A 15,920-nucleotide genomic window follows, 5' to 3' on the forward strand; every position below is an offset into this window, starting at 1 on the left:
GACCAAGGCACATGCACCACAACACCACCAGCCGTTTCTCTCATAGGTAGGATTTTCACCGTCTCTAAATTTGGTGTGACTGTTGTTTCATTAGATCCTGGACTATCTCTTTTTCCCTTATCTCTTTTCTTTACCCATCGGCCTTCCTATTTCTCTAGTGCACCCCAAATTTGTGCGCTTTGCAGCAACTCTTTCAAATGTGTCTTCATGCCTGCAGATCTCATGTGTTCAAAATCCTTCGTGTCAAAATCTAACCTGTAACTCAGTTTCAAATGTTTCGTGTTTCCAATGTCGATATTGTATTTGTCTGCCAAATTCGTTAATTTCTGGTGTACTTTGCCTACCTCTTTGGTAATTTTAGGGCATAAGTACCTTAATTCTGCCTCAGTGTAAGACTCCAACCTATTTACTCCTATTGTTCCATCCACCAATTCAGCAGCTTCTGCTCCTAGTCGTACTAGATTTAGGTATTCATCTTGTTTTTCTTTTTCAGGTTCGATTGTAGTCGCTGTAGTCTTTTGTGATGTGCAAGTTTTCTCTAACCACTCATTTAACTGTTGTACTGTAAAACCCTGCAGTGAAATGTTCCCTGCATGTATCATTGGAGTGTATGAGGTATTTGTACTCATAGTTTGGGGAGTCAGGACTCCCAACCCTGCTTGTCGCATTGCCTCAAGAGGTGCCCCTATTGGACTGAGGTCCATTAAGGGTCTTGATTGTTCGCAAACCTGTCCTCCCTGGGCCATTATTTGTGGAGTTATAATAGGCCCTCTTCTTATCGTTTCATGAGTTATAACCCCCTGTTCGCGTGTCCCTGTTTTCTCCTGTGCATATAATGGTACTGGGGGACCAACAGTAATAGGTAGTGATATAGCGGCAGGTGTCTGGCCTGATCCCAAGCTTCTTGGAGCGGTGACACCATAGGTCTGCTCTAATAATCCTGGTGCAGGTTCTTTCAAAGGACCCGCTACTGGGTTATACCCAGGTATCAGTTGTGGTGGTTGTTACACTAACTGTGGAGTTGACTCAATCTGTATTAGCCTTGGCTTTGTATATATCGGGTCTGGCGGTACCACCAAGTTCGTAGTAGTCTCGAGTACTGGGACATCGGGGTAAATTCTTTTTATCTGTGGTGGAGGCTGTAACTGTATCAGCGAGTCTGGTGCAGTGTGTACACTGACACCATTCTGTATCAAAGCTGTATCGCTAGTCTGCGCTGTATCAGTAACACCCTTCTCCTTTGTCTGGTTCCCAGGATCCAAGCTAGTACTTGGAGCACTGTCGTTCACTGCGTATGGTGGCGGACGATCATGTAACAATCTATCCATAAACGCCTCATCATCTGAATCATCCTCTTCTTCCCAGGACCTTTTATTCTCTTTGAGTTTGCCTGAATCTTTGTCAGTTTTGCAAGAAGCTTTCTTTCCCTGTGTCTCCTCTCCCTGTGTTATTGCCGGAAACAGCTTTAACCCATCCACTATTCCTCGTCTCCACATTTTGTTCTCATTATCCCACCTAGCCTCTGCATAGGATTTTTCTGCCCTTGTCAATCTTCTGTGAAATCTTTCTTGTCTATGTTTAAGAGCCATCAGGTCCCAAATTGCCAAAGCCTCATATTGTGCCGGTCTTGGAGGTGGTTTCTGCGTACTTAACATCCACCTAAAATTTTCTAACACCTTTTGATTAAATGTTCCATGTTCCGGAAACGCTAGACACACCTCTTTCTCTGTTAGTTTGCGCCATTGTTTTATCCATAAACACGGTGCAACACCCTTTTCCTCCATAACCGTGTAAGCTGGTGTACCCTCAGGTGGTGTAGGTTCCCCATCAGTTGCAACAATATACACATCTCCTTTCAAAGCGCTTTTGAATGCCTTAACAAAATTCATTTTATTTTATATTTAATCAGAAAAACGGCTTAGTTCCCAGGACACTCTTCACCTACCCTTTGCTCAACCTATTGCCTCTCACGGACGGCAGCCAATCCGTGCGCGACCCCTCTCGACATCTGACCTATCCCAGCGCGGCACCACTGACGTCACACTCACACACTGCAGCTGACAAAGTCTTGTGGCTTGTCCACACCTCGCTAACTCCTCACAACTCATACAAACTAATGCGAATTATTGCTAGCACTTAAATGACAACACAAATCTTCCGGTTTACTACAGGAAGGGTAACACATTCGCTTCAGAACTTTACAGAGATTTCACTTGAAGCCTCGGCCGCTACTTTCTCCTTCTCAGTTCCCTCATACGCAAGCAGAATTCGACCTGCAAATCCTACTCTCGACTTGTCAATGACTCCTTCTAGTGCACTTTAGAACTTGTCAAATCTCCATCGAAGGTTTCACACATGCATCATAACTCGAAACTTGACTTGTCAACCACGCCCGATTGACCTACTAAACTGCACAGATTACAACATAAACCATTTTAACATCATACTCCGGAGTCTTAGACCTCAATAGGCCCGTATACAACAACCAACCACGTGGATAATTTTGAGCAACAAGCGCTGCATTCACATGAAGTACGCCGGCTTCCCTACTCTCATGCTGTGGAGTACGCCCACTCCTTCTAAACAACACTTAATTTGGCCTAATCGCACTCAAATATTCACAATCACCTGCAAAGTGCATAAGATTTAATAAGCGCAAAAGACCCTAACCACACATACTATGGCGCCGAGAACATTCCCAACTCATTTAGGCAGGCTCTGAGATCCCGGAAAAGCCATGGCGAATCTAGCAACTCATCATTTCTCCAAATTGTATTATCACAAGAAAACAATAAAACAATGAAAACTCCGTCCTAGGGCCCCCAAGGGCCAAACCGTACTCTGCTACCAGAACTGTTAACGCGTCCGTCTATGTTAATTTATACACATCAGGACTCGTTTTAGGACGATGAATCTTTGGGCCCAGTGGTGAGACACCGTAGGACGAGATAACTGATCAATATATCAATCAATATGTCAATAACATTGTCAATAGTTAACACCAAAATATATCTTACTTTAGTCATTAATAAACCTTCGGCGCAATCATGACCTTTCAGTCACGAATAACCACACCTTAATGGAGTTTTATTAATTTTATTCCCTATTGATTATAATCTAATAGCAAAAGCATCAATCTCAAAGCCAGGAAGCATATAAGCACAGTCACAAGATGATAACCATAATAAGCTTTCAATAATGCATAGATCAGTAGCATAGATAATCAGATGGATATAGCGAATCATAATACATCGAATGTTCTAAGATATTAGTTCAGCATAGCATCACGTCAGTCACGTCGGTTTGTCAGTCAAAATGAATACCTCGTCTAACCTCTAATTAACATTAGCATGTTGGGCTTCATGCAAAACAATTTGAACACCAATTTGGAAAACATCTAACTAAGGTCTCTAATCAAAACATACAGCAGTTGGTACCTAGAAAGAAAAGGCAAATAAATGAATTTTCATTAGCAACGTTATAATTACCCTCCTCCGATTAGGTCAGCATTCAGGATCAGTCTTCGTCTTCAGGACATCAGTTAGATCGCCGTCAGTCTATCTAAGTTAAAGGCAAAGACACTCTCCTCATAAGGAGAAAAGTGTAAGGGGCAGTCTATGGGCAAAGATGGTTTTCTCTAAGTCTCAGGTCACCAAATAGAGTGACAGAGTTTCGAGATGCAATCGATATCATTCCCTACCTAATGACCGTTTGTCTCCTGTGTCATGGGTTTTTATCCCTTTTCCGTGATTCATTCCCCCAAAATTCTATTGGTCAGTCAATACACCCCACCATTGTTAACCTATCAAATTATACATTAAGTAATGCATTTTGTCATTTTTTGATAAAACTTTATGTTCTAATTGGTCATCATAATTGACGTATTTTCGTAGGTGGCTCATCCGGGATTATTTCATTGTCTTTATACGTATCAGGTCAAAAGTTCTCTTCTTCTCGCTCCATCGTCCTTGGAAGTGTCCATTAATGTTTCAAAGCACATAAGTTTATACTAAAAGCTGCTAGCATGCGGATGGGAATATCTGGTATTGTTGCGAATTATTGAGGAAAAAGAACAATCGCTGGGTCATGGTCTTTTACAAGTCAGCACACTGAAGAGACAGAAGAATACGCTTTAATATAAGAGCTACACAGCTTTGCTTGACTCATGCTAACTTAAGATATACGAGTTCTAATGAATGCAGTTTTATACGTTTAATGTGCACAGTTTTAGCAATCTATGAACGATTATTTCTTATAGTTGACATTAGTTTACACACATAAAATCCTTTACGTTAATGAATATATTTCAATGAATATTTTATTTAATGTAGCATTGTTAATCATAAGCATTTCACGTCTATAATATGTAATAAAAACTACGCTCTCTCAGCCTGAAAGGCACGTAAAAAAAAGGTGAAACTGACGTCAGCACGCCGGCGAGGACCTCTTATTGCCACAGTGACATCAGACAGAGTCGCGTGCGGAGCCGTGCAATTGTGATGTCCTCATCGACGTGGAGAGCTGGGAAGAAGATTTTCTGTTGAATGCTGGCGCATTGGGAGAATTCACAAGGTGAGGAATCCACAGGTAGCTAGTGTATCCACCAGAAAAGCGTTACCAAAGGTAAGTAACTTGTTCATTGCTGCAGAGTTCGTACCACCAAGGCTCTGTGTGTCTTTTCTCCTGCCCAGCTCTACAGTGATCAGCATTTTACCTAAAGTGCTATTTTAACTCCTATCAGTGCATACTTAAAATAGCAATCATAAAAAGAATGCAGTTTAAGATGTGCTCTAAAGCTACCAAAATGATATATAAAGTCCTAGCTAAGGGCCATATGTACTAACACATTTTCCCATTGACACAGAATGGGAAAAACCCTTTGCTACATCTGGCCATAAGTATCGTGCCCAGGCCTTTGCAGAATCTTAAAACATCAACAAATGGAGGATATATTTCTCTGGAAAAGGTAGCATAATATTATGATGCACAAACCATCTGGAGTGTCTCAAATGAACAAGACAAAGCTATTCCAGGCCCGTCAACAACTTTATAGAGAATGATTTAGGGAGCTGTTCCCTGTGCACTATTGATGTTAATGGCATTTACTTCTTTTTGGTCGTAGTTTTTACAGCGCAAACTAGACACGAAGTTATTGAAGTGCTTTGAACGAGCATCAGTTACATTACACAAAGTCACATTCATTGTTTAAAGGCACAGGGAGATCAAGTGATTTACCTAGAATAACAGGATTTTGAGCCGATGCCGACACTCGATGCTGGTTCCCCATTTCTAAGGTAGACAGATCTGGCAGTTATTCCATATCCTCTCCTCACTTTAGTTATTCGTGCTCCTGCAGAAATGCATGAACATATCTAAACATTCGTCGACGGGATGTAACCGTCATCAAAAAAGGTAAAAAACTTGTTTTTTTTAATAGCTTCAAGTATGACTAACCTTCGGACTGACCGGTCGCGGTACACGAAACTTTCACCCCATGGCCAGGGCTGCACCGTCATAAAACCCTGGGCAGCTAGGATCCCGCGAGCTCTCTCGGCAGCCCGGCCCGGGACGCATCGCCATAGCAACGAAGGAGACGCACCACTCGCAACAGCAGTGGCAGCAGAAAACCCAACACTAGCCGGAGAGGACGGCATTAGCGCCGGACACTTGCCCCACTCAGGATACCTGACACGTCGCGCCGGCCAAAGTAAAGTGCTCCACTCTGCCGCCATGACTTCCAAGGGAAACAAGAAGAAAGACTCCTCCAGCCGCCTGTCTTCGGCGCTTGGGCATACCCCCTACAAAGAGTAAGGCGGGATGGGTTGGGGGTGAACGACGCGCTCGCAGGGACACAGAAGCAGGTCGATCGACAGGGCTAGGTCGATCCGGCCTTCTTCTTCGTCCCCTTGTACTCTTTCAAATGGATTCGTATACACGTTTCAGGGGTTGTTATTCAACTCTGCGTTTCCGCAGAGATCCATGACCCCACCTTGTAAACTTTTTATATTGAATATTCGCCCTCTTAAACAACGCACGAGCCCCACAATTGCCGGGTAAAGAAAACAAAGCAGAGCCACGTAAACTTTCAATTGGAAAGCATTGAGATGGGTGAATGTTCTGCGAAGACACGTCAAGAAATGCTTCTTTTGTTGATTATAAATACAAAAATCCGAATTAGCCGTTGTTTTTTGCGTTTAAATAGTTATAACGGAGAGGTTTTGTTGAGCTATTGTAAGGTACACTGGACAAGTATGACTTGACGCTCCCTCTAGTTCTCTTGCCTGCCTGATGGACTGGTGTTAATTCCTTACTGGATTTTGATGCTCCCTACTGGATCTATCTCTACAAAATGCTCTAAATGACAATGTTCAGTTCATACACATAGAACCCATTTTGGTCCTACAGGAATGATAGACTGAAGGATTAAACCTTACTGGTCTGGTTTATTTTAAGATTGTAAGGAAATAGTGCCTTTTTTGCCAAGTGTTGCATATAGTGTACATTGTTCTATGTAGATACTTTTTAATACTCTGTAGTGCATTTCACATGAGTTTCACTGGCTGCAAACAGTGTGGTTTAGGGTAAACTTTCTCCACAGAGAAAACACTGTTTACAGTACCCACTTCTCTACTCATATCAACTTTATTTCTCAGTGTAGATTCAGTGACTGTCAGGGGTTTGATAAAGATAAAAGCTATCAGTAGTAAGGCATTTGTTTTTGACTAGACTTTCAGTATTTTTGAGAACTTGGCTTTCTCTGAACAGTTGGATGCACACTGAAGACAGTATGTGTTGAGGGTTTTCCATATATCAGTTGTTGATTGTTAATGTGAACTATGCTATCTGTGAAGTGTATGGTATAGGGTCAATGTGGCACATAAACCATGCTTTCTCCCCTAGGGCAGTGGTTCCCAACCTTTTGACTTCTGTGGACCCCCATTTTATCAATACTGGAGCCCGGGGAACCCCACTGAATCATTATTGGAATACGGGGACCCCCAAGGAGTCATTACTGATAGCTGGGACCTAATATTATTACATTTTTTAGGCAGCCACGGACCCCCTGAGGAGGCTTCGCGGACCCCCAGGAGTCCCCGGCCCACAGGTTGGGAACCACTGCCCTAGGGGATCATATTCTTCTGAGCTATTTTGTACTTACTTTCACAACACTAATAATGCTATACTTGTACAAAAGAAGGTTGGATGATGTTATTAATGATGTCATCAAGGATGTAATATGAGATGTCATCAGCGATGCCAACAATGATGTCATAGAACATGTCATGAGTGATGTAATATCTGAGGTCATAACAGTGCAACTATAACTGTTGAATTTGTGTGTTTTTTTTAGTTCAAAATGTTGATGTTGTCACTGACATATTCACCTAACTATAACGTTACCATAACCTTTGGTTGTTTCAGTGAAATTCTAAGGTTTGTTTTTTCAATAAATATATCCTTTTATAAAGCCTAACAATAACCTTACATTAACGTTTGGGTTTTTAAGTGAATGAATTTCTAGGGTGTTTTTTTTTTTTTTTTTTACCGTAAAGTAATATTTATTTACCATGTGTAAATGGAACCCCACGTCTGCAGCCAGGCTCTGTGGCCAACCCCCTTAAGGCAGCCAGCCCCACTCTGCACAGGGCCTTTGGTTGTACATGGCGGGGGTTGGCTGGAGGGCCCGGCCAAGTCCTGCAGCCAACCCCCCTGTATGCAGGGAATCCCACACTGCACACAGCCTGCGGCCAGGCCCTGTGGCCAGGCCCTGTGGCCAACTCCCTCCCAAAGACAGCCAAGCCCACACTGCACACAGCCTTCTGCCTTGTGCGACGGGAAGCTGACCTTAGAGCCTGGCCTTGGACCCCATCCCCAGGTCATTTTTTTAAATTAAATGAGAGTGGGGTGGGTGGCCCCACTCACGAGCTTTGTAAGGATCTGGGGACCTATACCACAGAGCTGTTTGTCTTTTAAATAAAAGGAAAGGGGCCGTATGTCCCACTCTCTGAGCCTTGTTAGGCCGTGGGTATCCCATCCCCTAGGGCCATTCCTCCTCCCTGAGCTGTTATAGGCCCCTGGACCCCAACTGCTGGGGCCACTTATTTAAATAAAGGGGATGGAGCCACATGCCCCTGAGCCTTGTTAGGCCATGGGGTCTCCATCCCCCATGGTAATTTCTAAAAATAAAGGGATGGGGGCCACACAGCTGCCCTCTCGGAACCTCATTAGGCCCTGGAAACCCTATCCCCCAGGGCCATGTGTTGTTTTAAGGGAAAGGGGGCTGCACGGACCCTGTCCCCGAGCCATGACCAGCCCCGGGGACCGTATTCCTGGTGCCACTTATTTAAATAAGGTAAGGGGGGGCTCATGTGCCCCTGGGGATGATTTTGGCCCCAGGGACGCCATCCCCTGGGGCCCAGTGTCACTTTCAGTGGGAGCACGGCATACAGCCCCTACCCTGGGTTGATTTTGCCCTAGGAGACCCCTTCCCTCGGGCCTGGCATGCCTTTTAGAAGGAGGGGGCCATGTGCCCCCTCCCCAGGCCAATTTAGTCCTTGGTGACCCCATCCCTTGCGCCCTTACACTTAAAGGTGGGTGCCCTGGTGTCCAGCCAAGGCACCCACCACACTCTTGTTGGGGGATGCAAAGGAAGGCCCAGGGCCCTTGTGGTTCCATCTGGCTCCCCGTATGCTGCAGGAGCCGACACTGCTCCCACTCACAGGGAGCAGGTACTTATGCTGCTTCCTCCGGGCAGGAGCAATAATTTGATCTGTTTCCCTGCCTGCCCCTCAATCGGAAGGTGACCCATGGAGATGGTAGAACAGAAGGTATTGACTGACCTGTAGGCCAGTCCTTCAGAGTCTAAGGAAGCCAGGAAATTAATAATATGGACAACTCTGGCCTAATGGGATCCAATTGCTGTTGGAGACACCCACCCACCCAGCAGATCCATGCAGAGTAATATTGTCTATTCGCCGCTTCCGACCAGGCCTTAGCGAGTAACGAAGCAGCCTTTCCTGAAATTCCTGGGACTTTCCACTTTTCCCAATAATCCTCCCGACCAGGAGATTGAAAGACCCTTTTCCTATCAGGGAATGAGAGTTCCCCAAGGGGTCGAGAAGGAGATCTGGTAGAGGGGGTAGACGGATTGGAAAATCCCAAGAAAGTTCCATCAGAACTGGATACCAGGCTTCAAATCTCCAAACCGGTGTCACCATCACCCGGTCCGCCTTTTGTCTCCGGAGTTGGGAAGATGCCCTCATGATCACTGCTAAAGGGGGAAACGCATATTCCTGTTCCTGGGACCAGTCCTGGAGAAACACATCCATCTGAATCGCCCCAGGGTATGGCCTCCAGCTGCAGTACCTGTCCAGCTGATGGACCAGTCTGGTGGCAAAGAGGTCTATGGAGAAAGGGCCCCATATGTCTCAGATTGCTCGGAAAAAGAAAAAAAAACCCTAGTGGATTTCCCAAAGACTTGCATTGGGCCAATGACGCAAATGCCATTCTGCCACTTGGTTGAACATCCTTGCTAAGTGTTCTGCCACCGCTGAAATTTGGTTGTCGAGGCATTAGTCCCAGAAGGATATCGCCAGATCAGACAGGACTTTCGAGCGGGTGCCCCCCTAGTGGTTGATTTAGTGGACCGAAGCCACATTGTACATCTTCAGGAGGACGCTCTCACTGAAGAGGACCCTGCCATAACTCCAGGCGATTGATAAGGAAGACCACTGTCTGCCTGTGGTGAATTCAAAGCAACACGCTCCTCAACCAGATGCGCTAGCGTATGATTCTTTAACCAAATCTGGTTGAGAACCGAAGATGGCACACCTGTTCTATGCCAACATATGGGAGATCCACCATTGTAGTTTCTCTCTGGCCTCCTCCGAAAGTGGAATTACTTGGGAGTATGTGAGACCCCTTGCAAGGTGAAAGATCTTCATGCATTGCAGGGCCTGGTAATGAAGAGGTCCTGGAAAGATGACCTGAATGGAGGAGGAAAGAAGACCCACAAAGCGAGCAAGGTGACACAGGGAAATTGTTTCCTTGACCAGAGTCCGTTTGAGTTTGTGATGGATCTTGGATAGTTTGCGAGAGGGGAGACACAAGGTGGCTTTGACTGAGTCCACTATGGAACTCAGAAATTGGAGGGACTGGGGAGGGACCAGAGCAAATTTCAACTTGTTGGTGATGAAGCCAAGATTCGAGAAGATGGATGGATGATTGGAGGTGAGTTGACAGATGATGAGGACACTGGTCCATTAGGAGGAGATCATCTAGATATGCAATGAGTCTTATACCCCTGGACCTGAGGAACGCCAACACAGGCTTTAATGGCTTGGTGAAGCACTAAGGAGCCGAAGAGAGCCCGAAGGGCTGAGAAGTGAACTTGAATATCTGCGCTCTCCATTGAAACTGGAGAAAGCGACAATGAGGAGGGAAGAATGGAACTGTAAGATAGGCGTCCTTCAGGTTTAGACGCACCAGCCAGTCGTTTGCCTGTAAGAAGTCTCGCGGGAGAAGGATACCCTCCATCTTGAAGTGACGGAAGACAACCCATTTGTTGAATTCTTTCAAGTTGGTAACAAGCCGTGCCCCCCTGTCCCTCTTTTCCACCAGGAAGAGGTTGCTGAGGACTCCTGAGGGGTGAAGAGAGGACCGGGTTATCGCCCTATTGCCTAAAAGCTGGGAAATTTCTGTGGCCACAGGCCCCATTGTGGCCGTTTAGGCTAAAGTCTGTGGTCTCATGATTTGGACTGGGAAGCCATAAAACTCTATTTGGAACCCTTTTACTGCCTGCAGGACGCATGCATCTGATGTAAGACTTTACCAGTTGTGCGAGAACTACGCCAACCTGCACCCCAAGTGACACCCCAAAGAGGGAAGTAAACTCACCTTGATGGGAATTGAAGGTGTTGTTATTGCCCCTGCCGACACCTCTGGAGCCACGCTATCTGGGGTATCTCCTTGTAGGAAAGAAGGTTCCAAAGCAGGATGTGTCCTGCTACTGTCCCTGCCTGGTATCTGGTCCTCTGGATGCGTTCTGAGGTGGACGGCCACCAGAGGGGCCTCTTCCATGACCGGCATAGATAAAAATCTGTGGCGCGAAGATTTTCCTAATGGACGTCTGAGCCCTGTCCAGTGAGGTGAAGGTGCTCACAAATTTCCCCAACTCATGGATGAAAGGCTCCCTTAAGATAACCCCTTTGGCTACTGGGCCCACCTCCAAGGTTGGCAACTCTCCTAATTTGGGGTCCACCTAAATGAGAAAGAATCTGCGTCTCTCGGTCAAGAATGCACAATTAGTGTTGCCCCCCAAAAATTATGGCCCGCTGGGCAAAGCCGGACAATGCTTTAGGGGAGATGAGGGACCCAGAGCACTTAGCGTCCTCCGCCATGTCGAGTATTTTCACAAGAGGGCCCACCACATCCATTAGTTTGTCCTGGCAGGCCCGCCAGGACCTGTCAATCCCTTTTTTGGGGTCCTTTATGAATTTAGCCAAGAATGTGGCCATCTTGGTGTCTATCTCGGGGTAAGTGCCACTTTGCTGTCCAGGGAGGAATGCGGACATTCTGCCTTCACGCGGTTTCTCATTTCCGTAAGGAGGGGGTTAACAGAGGCGCCCCCACCTCATAGGATGCAACTTTAGGGGCTGGGATCCATTCCGCCGAGCGCGGATGGATTAGGTCCTCAGGGTCCAGCATATTGGAGTCATTGGGAGGATTATTCTCAGTTTTGTTGGCCTCCTGCGGAGGATCAGGGGGGCCCACAGGGCACCAGGGTCTGTCGGGCTCATTGGCCCCATCTGAGGTGTACCAGTAATGGTCCCCATTGAGGGGGTCTGGGTGCAGAGTAGAAATGTCTTTGGAAGGGTCTGGCAGGGCGTCAAGGGGCTGAGGGGGTGGAGAATCCATAAACACCTTTTTCCGGCTTGCAAATGCCTCTAAATCAACACCATCTTCCCCTGTGCGCTTCTGCTTGGGTTTCAGAACCTGCGACTGTCCAGATTGGTCTTCCCTCGTGAGGGGTAGCGGGCATTGGGATGCCATCTGATTTAGTTTCCTCTCTAGGGGGGCGACTAGTTGTATCACCACCTTAAAAATGGAAGCGTCCATTATTTGACAAAAATTGTCATCTATAAGAAGGTAGGAGATCTGTTCCTCTTCTACATATTCGCCTGAATGGTCCTCAAATTCACGGCTTTCAGACATGCTGAAAGCTGGGAGGGTATGGGGTAAAATGTACACAAGGACAGAAGCGCTTTGCACGCTGAGTCACGGATGGCAATTAGGGATTGGGTGGACCTGAGATCAGTGAGTGCCAAGGGCAGCAGAAGAGTCATGCAAGACGTAAGCGACCCCCTTACTGTTATTTAAAAGGGGAGAGAAGAGTAAATAGTGCTGAGCGCTACCCTTGCCTGGGCCATTTCCCTTTATTCGACGATCTCGCTACTCAGAATGGCCTCACCCACAATGGGTGTCAGGCTCCAGGCTGGTTCCTGATAATTCTTTACAAAGGACTGTAATGTCGTGAATCCGTGGTGGATTCCAAACAGAGTAGTGGGACAGCGCAGCACAAATAATGACACGCACTCGGTAATTGGGGTTTCAACTGCCGCGTGGTCAGGTGCGGCTTGGGCAGGTCCAGGCGCGGCTCCTCCCGTCCTCACTCCACTATTCGCGCCGCTCCCTCTGCCGGCCCTGACCATGCCTTCTTTATTTATACATTCGAGCCCCTGACCTCGGGCAGACCACCGCACTTGCAGGCAGAGGTAAACTCTACCTTTTACATCTGGGGCTGTCCAAGATGAACACGCTTGGACTCACCCCTCTCTGATTGATGATGTCGGGTGGCCGGTTGCGTCACCGACCTGCAACACCATATTCCTCCCAAAATTTATAACAAACAAATAACATTAACAAAACAATGATACATCATCCATCATCCATCACATAAATGGTCACGTAAACGCGTGGAGGGACAGGGGTTATTGCGCAGGTTATACTTGGTAGCTTCTGATACGTCTTGTGTGGGACCCAAATCAGAGGGGAAACTCGACAGTTCAGTTGGGGTCGAACTTGGTAGCTCTTCTCATTGCTCGGCGGGACAAGGGCTGTTGCCATCATCCTCGATGGGAAATGACGAGGAGTCTTCATCATCATGGCCGCAGAGCTCCGTCTTGGGGCCTTCGCCTGACAGGTGGAACCTTTTGAACAAGGATATGTTGCGGGTGATGATTTCGTCCCCGCGCTGAGCCACAACAGCAGACCCACTCCGGCGAATGATCGTCCATGGGGTGGTGCTGAATGGTGTGTGGAATTTGCTTCCCGAGGAGACATTTTTCAGCAACACTTGGTCCCCAACGGCGAGGTCAGACGGGGCCGCCCGTCGGCTCAGGCTGGCGCGCTGGTTAGAAGCGAGTTGTTTCTCCTGAGCTTGATCTCGGATGAGGGATGGAGGATTCCACGAGGGGTGATACGGGATGGAGTCCGTAGAAGCTCTCCCAAATGCAATGTGGCTTGGTGCCCTGTTTGTTGTTGGGTGGGGCGTCTGGTGGTAATTGCGCAGGAACGAGTAGATGGCATAGTCAACCGCCTGGTCGCTAGCATGGTCAATGCAAATTACCTTGTTTAGTTTCGTCATGAATCTCTCGACCTCACCGTTGGCCTGAGGCCACCTTGGCGTGATCCGTCGATGCCGAGTACCTGTAGTGCTCAGGTATTCGGATAATTCACGGCTTTGGAATGGTGGCCCATTGTCTGTCTTTATTTTGGAGATCAGGCCATGGGTGGCCATAGCCTTCTCCAGACCAGAGATCACAACGTCTGCTGTGAGGGTGGGGATGATCTCCACCTCTGGGTACTTGGAAAAATCGTCGATGAGGGCCATGGTGTGGCGACCATCGGGTAGACTTCCGAAGTCTAGGCTCGCGGACATCCAGGGCCCTTCGGGGGCAAGTTCAGTTTCTATTGTGGCGGGCCTATTTGACTCTCCGATGGCCTGGCACCATACACATGACCTCACCATGTTCTCAACTTGTTCGTCCATGAGGGGAAACCTCACTTTCGACCGTAGGCGGCTTTTAGTTTTAACCATGCCTTGATGGCCGTTGTGGGCTAGCTCAACTGCTCTGGCGGTGAGGGATGATGGAATAACCAACCTATTCCCTCTCAGCATGCATCCTTCTGCGTCTGTTGTGAGTTCGTCTCGTACGTTATACAAACTCTCTATGGTGCGTTGGGAATCTGAGGTCAACAAAGGTAGTTTTCTCTTTAATATGTGTCACTGGTTATTCCGCACCGCCGCCAGAACCTTCTTTAGACACTCATCCTCTTTGGTGGCTTGCACAATTTCGTTCATCGACATGGGTAGTGGTCGGGACCGGTCTGTAATGTACCTAACGTACTCTTCTGTTTCTTGCGCTTCGCACACCTCCATGTCCAAGGCTGCTCGCGAATGTCTCGATAAGTAGTCTGCGGGATTCTCAGACCCCGGATGGTACTCTAGTTGGCATCTGTAGTCCTGCAACTGCAGCATCCACTTCTCTATCCTCGGCGGAGGCTTTGAGGCCGTGCCGTTGAATAGGGGAAGTAGGGGCTTATGGTCGGTAGTCACTACAAATGGGCGACCATAAACGTAGATGTGATAGTGTTTGCAGCCCCAATGCACGGCTATGGCCTCTTTCTCTATCTGAGAATACCTTTGCTCTGTTTCTGTGAGTGACCTGCTGGCGTAGGCGACTGGGGACTACATCCCTTCTGCTTGTTTCTGTAGTAGTACGGCACCCAAACCTTTTGGTCCGGCGTCAATGGCGATCTTCGTGGTTTTTTGTGCGTCAAAGTATTTTAGTGTGGTTTCGCTGGACAGCGCCTCTTTGATGGCTTCAAAGGCGGTTTGTTCTGCTGATCCCCAAGTCCATGGCTCAGAAGCTTTGGTCAACTTCCGAAGGGGCTGGGTGAGGTTGGATAGGTCCTTGATAAAGCGGCTGCAGTAATTGACCATGCCTAAGAAGCTCCGGACTTCCATGGCGCTTGTGGGAGGAGGTGCACTCTTGGTGTCACTCACTTTAGCCGGATCAGGAGCGACACCGCTTGCTGAGAAAGTGTAGCCGAAGAACTGTATCCTGTCCTTCAGGAATTCGCATTTTCTGCGGTGTAAGGTGAGTCCGCAATCCTGAATTCGTTGTAGGACATTCTGATGGTGAGAGTGATGCTCTGCGATGGTGGGCGCGTGGACGAGGATGTCATCACTGACATTGATTGTCCCGGGTAAGTCAGCCAGTAGTTCCTTTATGACATTTTGGAATACTTCCGCGGCACTGGATATTCCGAAATGTAATCGCTTGTACCTCCTTAGACCGACATGTGTGGAAAACGTCGTGATGTAGCGTGAGTCTTATGCCAGCAGCAACTGGTGATATCCGGACCGGAGGTCTAGTTTGGAAAACCAGCGGGATTCACTGAGTTCACCCAGGATGTCATCAATTGTGGGGGTCAGGTGCCTCTCCCGCTTGATGGCGGCATTGAGGAGGCGCATGTCCACGCATATGCGGACTTCCCCTGGTTGTTTGGGTTTGCTCGCTACCACGATGGGTGAAACCCATGGTGTGGGTCCGGATACCTTCTTGATGATGCCTGCTTTCTCGAGATGATCTAGTTCTCTTTCCACTTGTGGCCGGAGGTGGAATGCGACTCGCCGGTGGCGGAGGGCTTCCGGCTGTACCGTTTCATCAATGTGAAGTTTGATCTCCCGGTCTCGGAGGCACCCGATCCCTTCAAACACCCCCTCATACCTGGCTAGCAGGTCCGCTATGGACTTTTGGTGAATGCTGAATGTGAATTTAACTATTCCTAGTTGTTCTGCAGCTTTACAGCCAAGAAGCATTCCTTGTTCTTCCTCAGTCACGTAGACCTTCGCT

At 47.5% G+C, this 15,920-nt stretch overlaps 1 protein-coding gene and 1 long non-coding RNA gene across 3 annotated transcripts in view; one reads left to right on the top strand and one right to left on the bottom strand.

The window, feature by feature from the left end:
• Positions 1 to 3,959: 3,959 nt before the first annotated feature.
• Positions 3,960 to 5,526, bottom strand: LOC138297340 (uncharacterized). The gene is made up of 3 exons (XR_011204037.1): positions 5,455 to 5,526; positions 5,236 to 5,350; positions 3,960 to 4,109 (listed from the first exon to the last, which is right to left on the bottom strand). It is a non-coding gene; the product is annotated as an uncharacterized lncRNA (long non-coding RNA).
• A 91-nt stretch (positions 5,527 to 5,617) lies between these two features.
• ADGB (androglobin) overlaps positions 5,618 to 15,920 on the top strand; it is an 871,677-nt gene continuing 861,374 nt past the window's right edge. For both annotated transcript variants that reach the window (XM_069235154.1, XM_069235155.1), the window contains exon 1: positions 5,618 to 5,807. In XM_069235154.1, the coding sequence (XP_069091255.1) occupies positions 5,731 to 5,807 (77 nt within the window). In that variant the 5' untranslated portion in view covers positions 5,618 to 5,730. The remainder of the gene's footprint in view (positions 5,808 to 15,920) is intronic.

The sequence above is a fragment of the Pleurodeles waltl genome, chromosome 5 (assembly GCF_031143425.1).
Source record: "Pleurodeles waltl isolate 20211129_DDA chromosome 5, aPleWal1.hap1.20221129, whole genome shotgun sequence".
Taxonomy (NCBI): Eukaryota; Metazoa; Chordata; class Amphibia; order Caudata; family Salamandridae; genus Pleurodeles; species Pleurodeles waltl.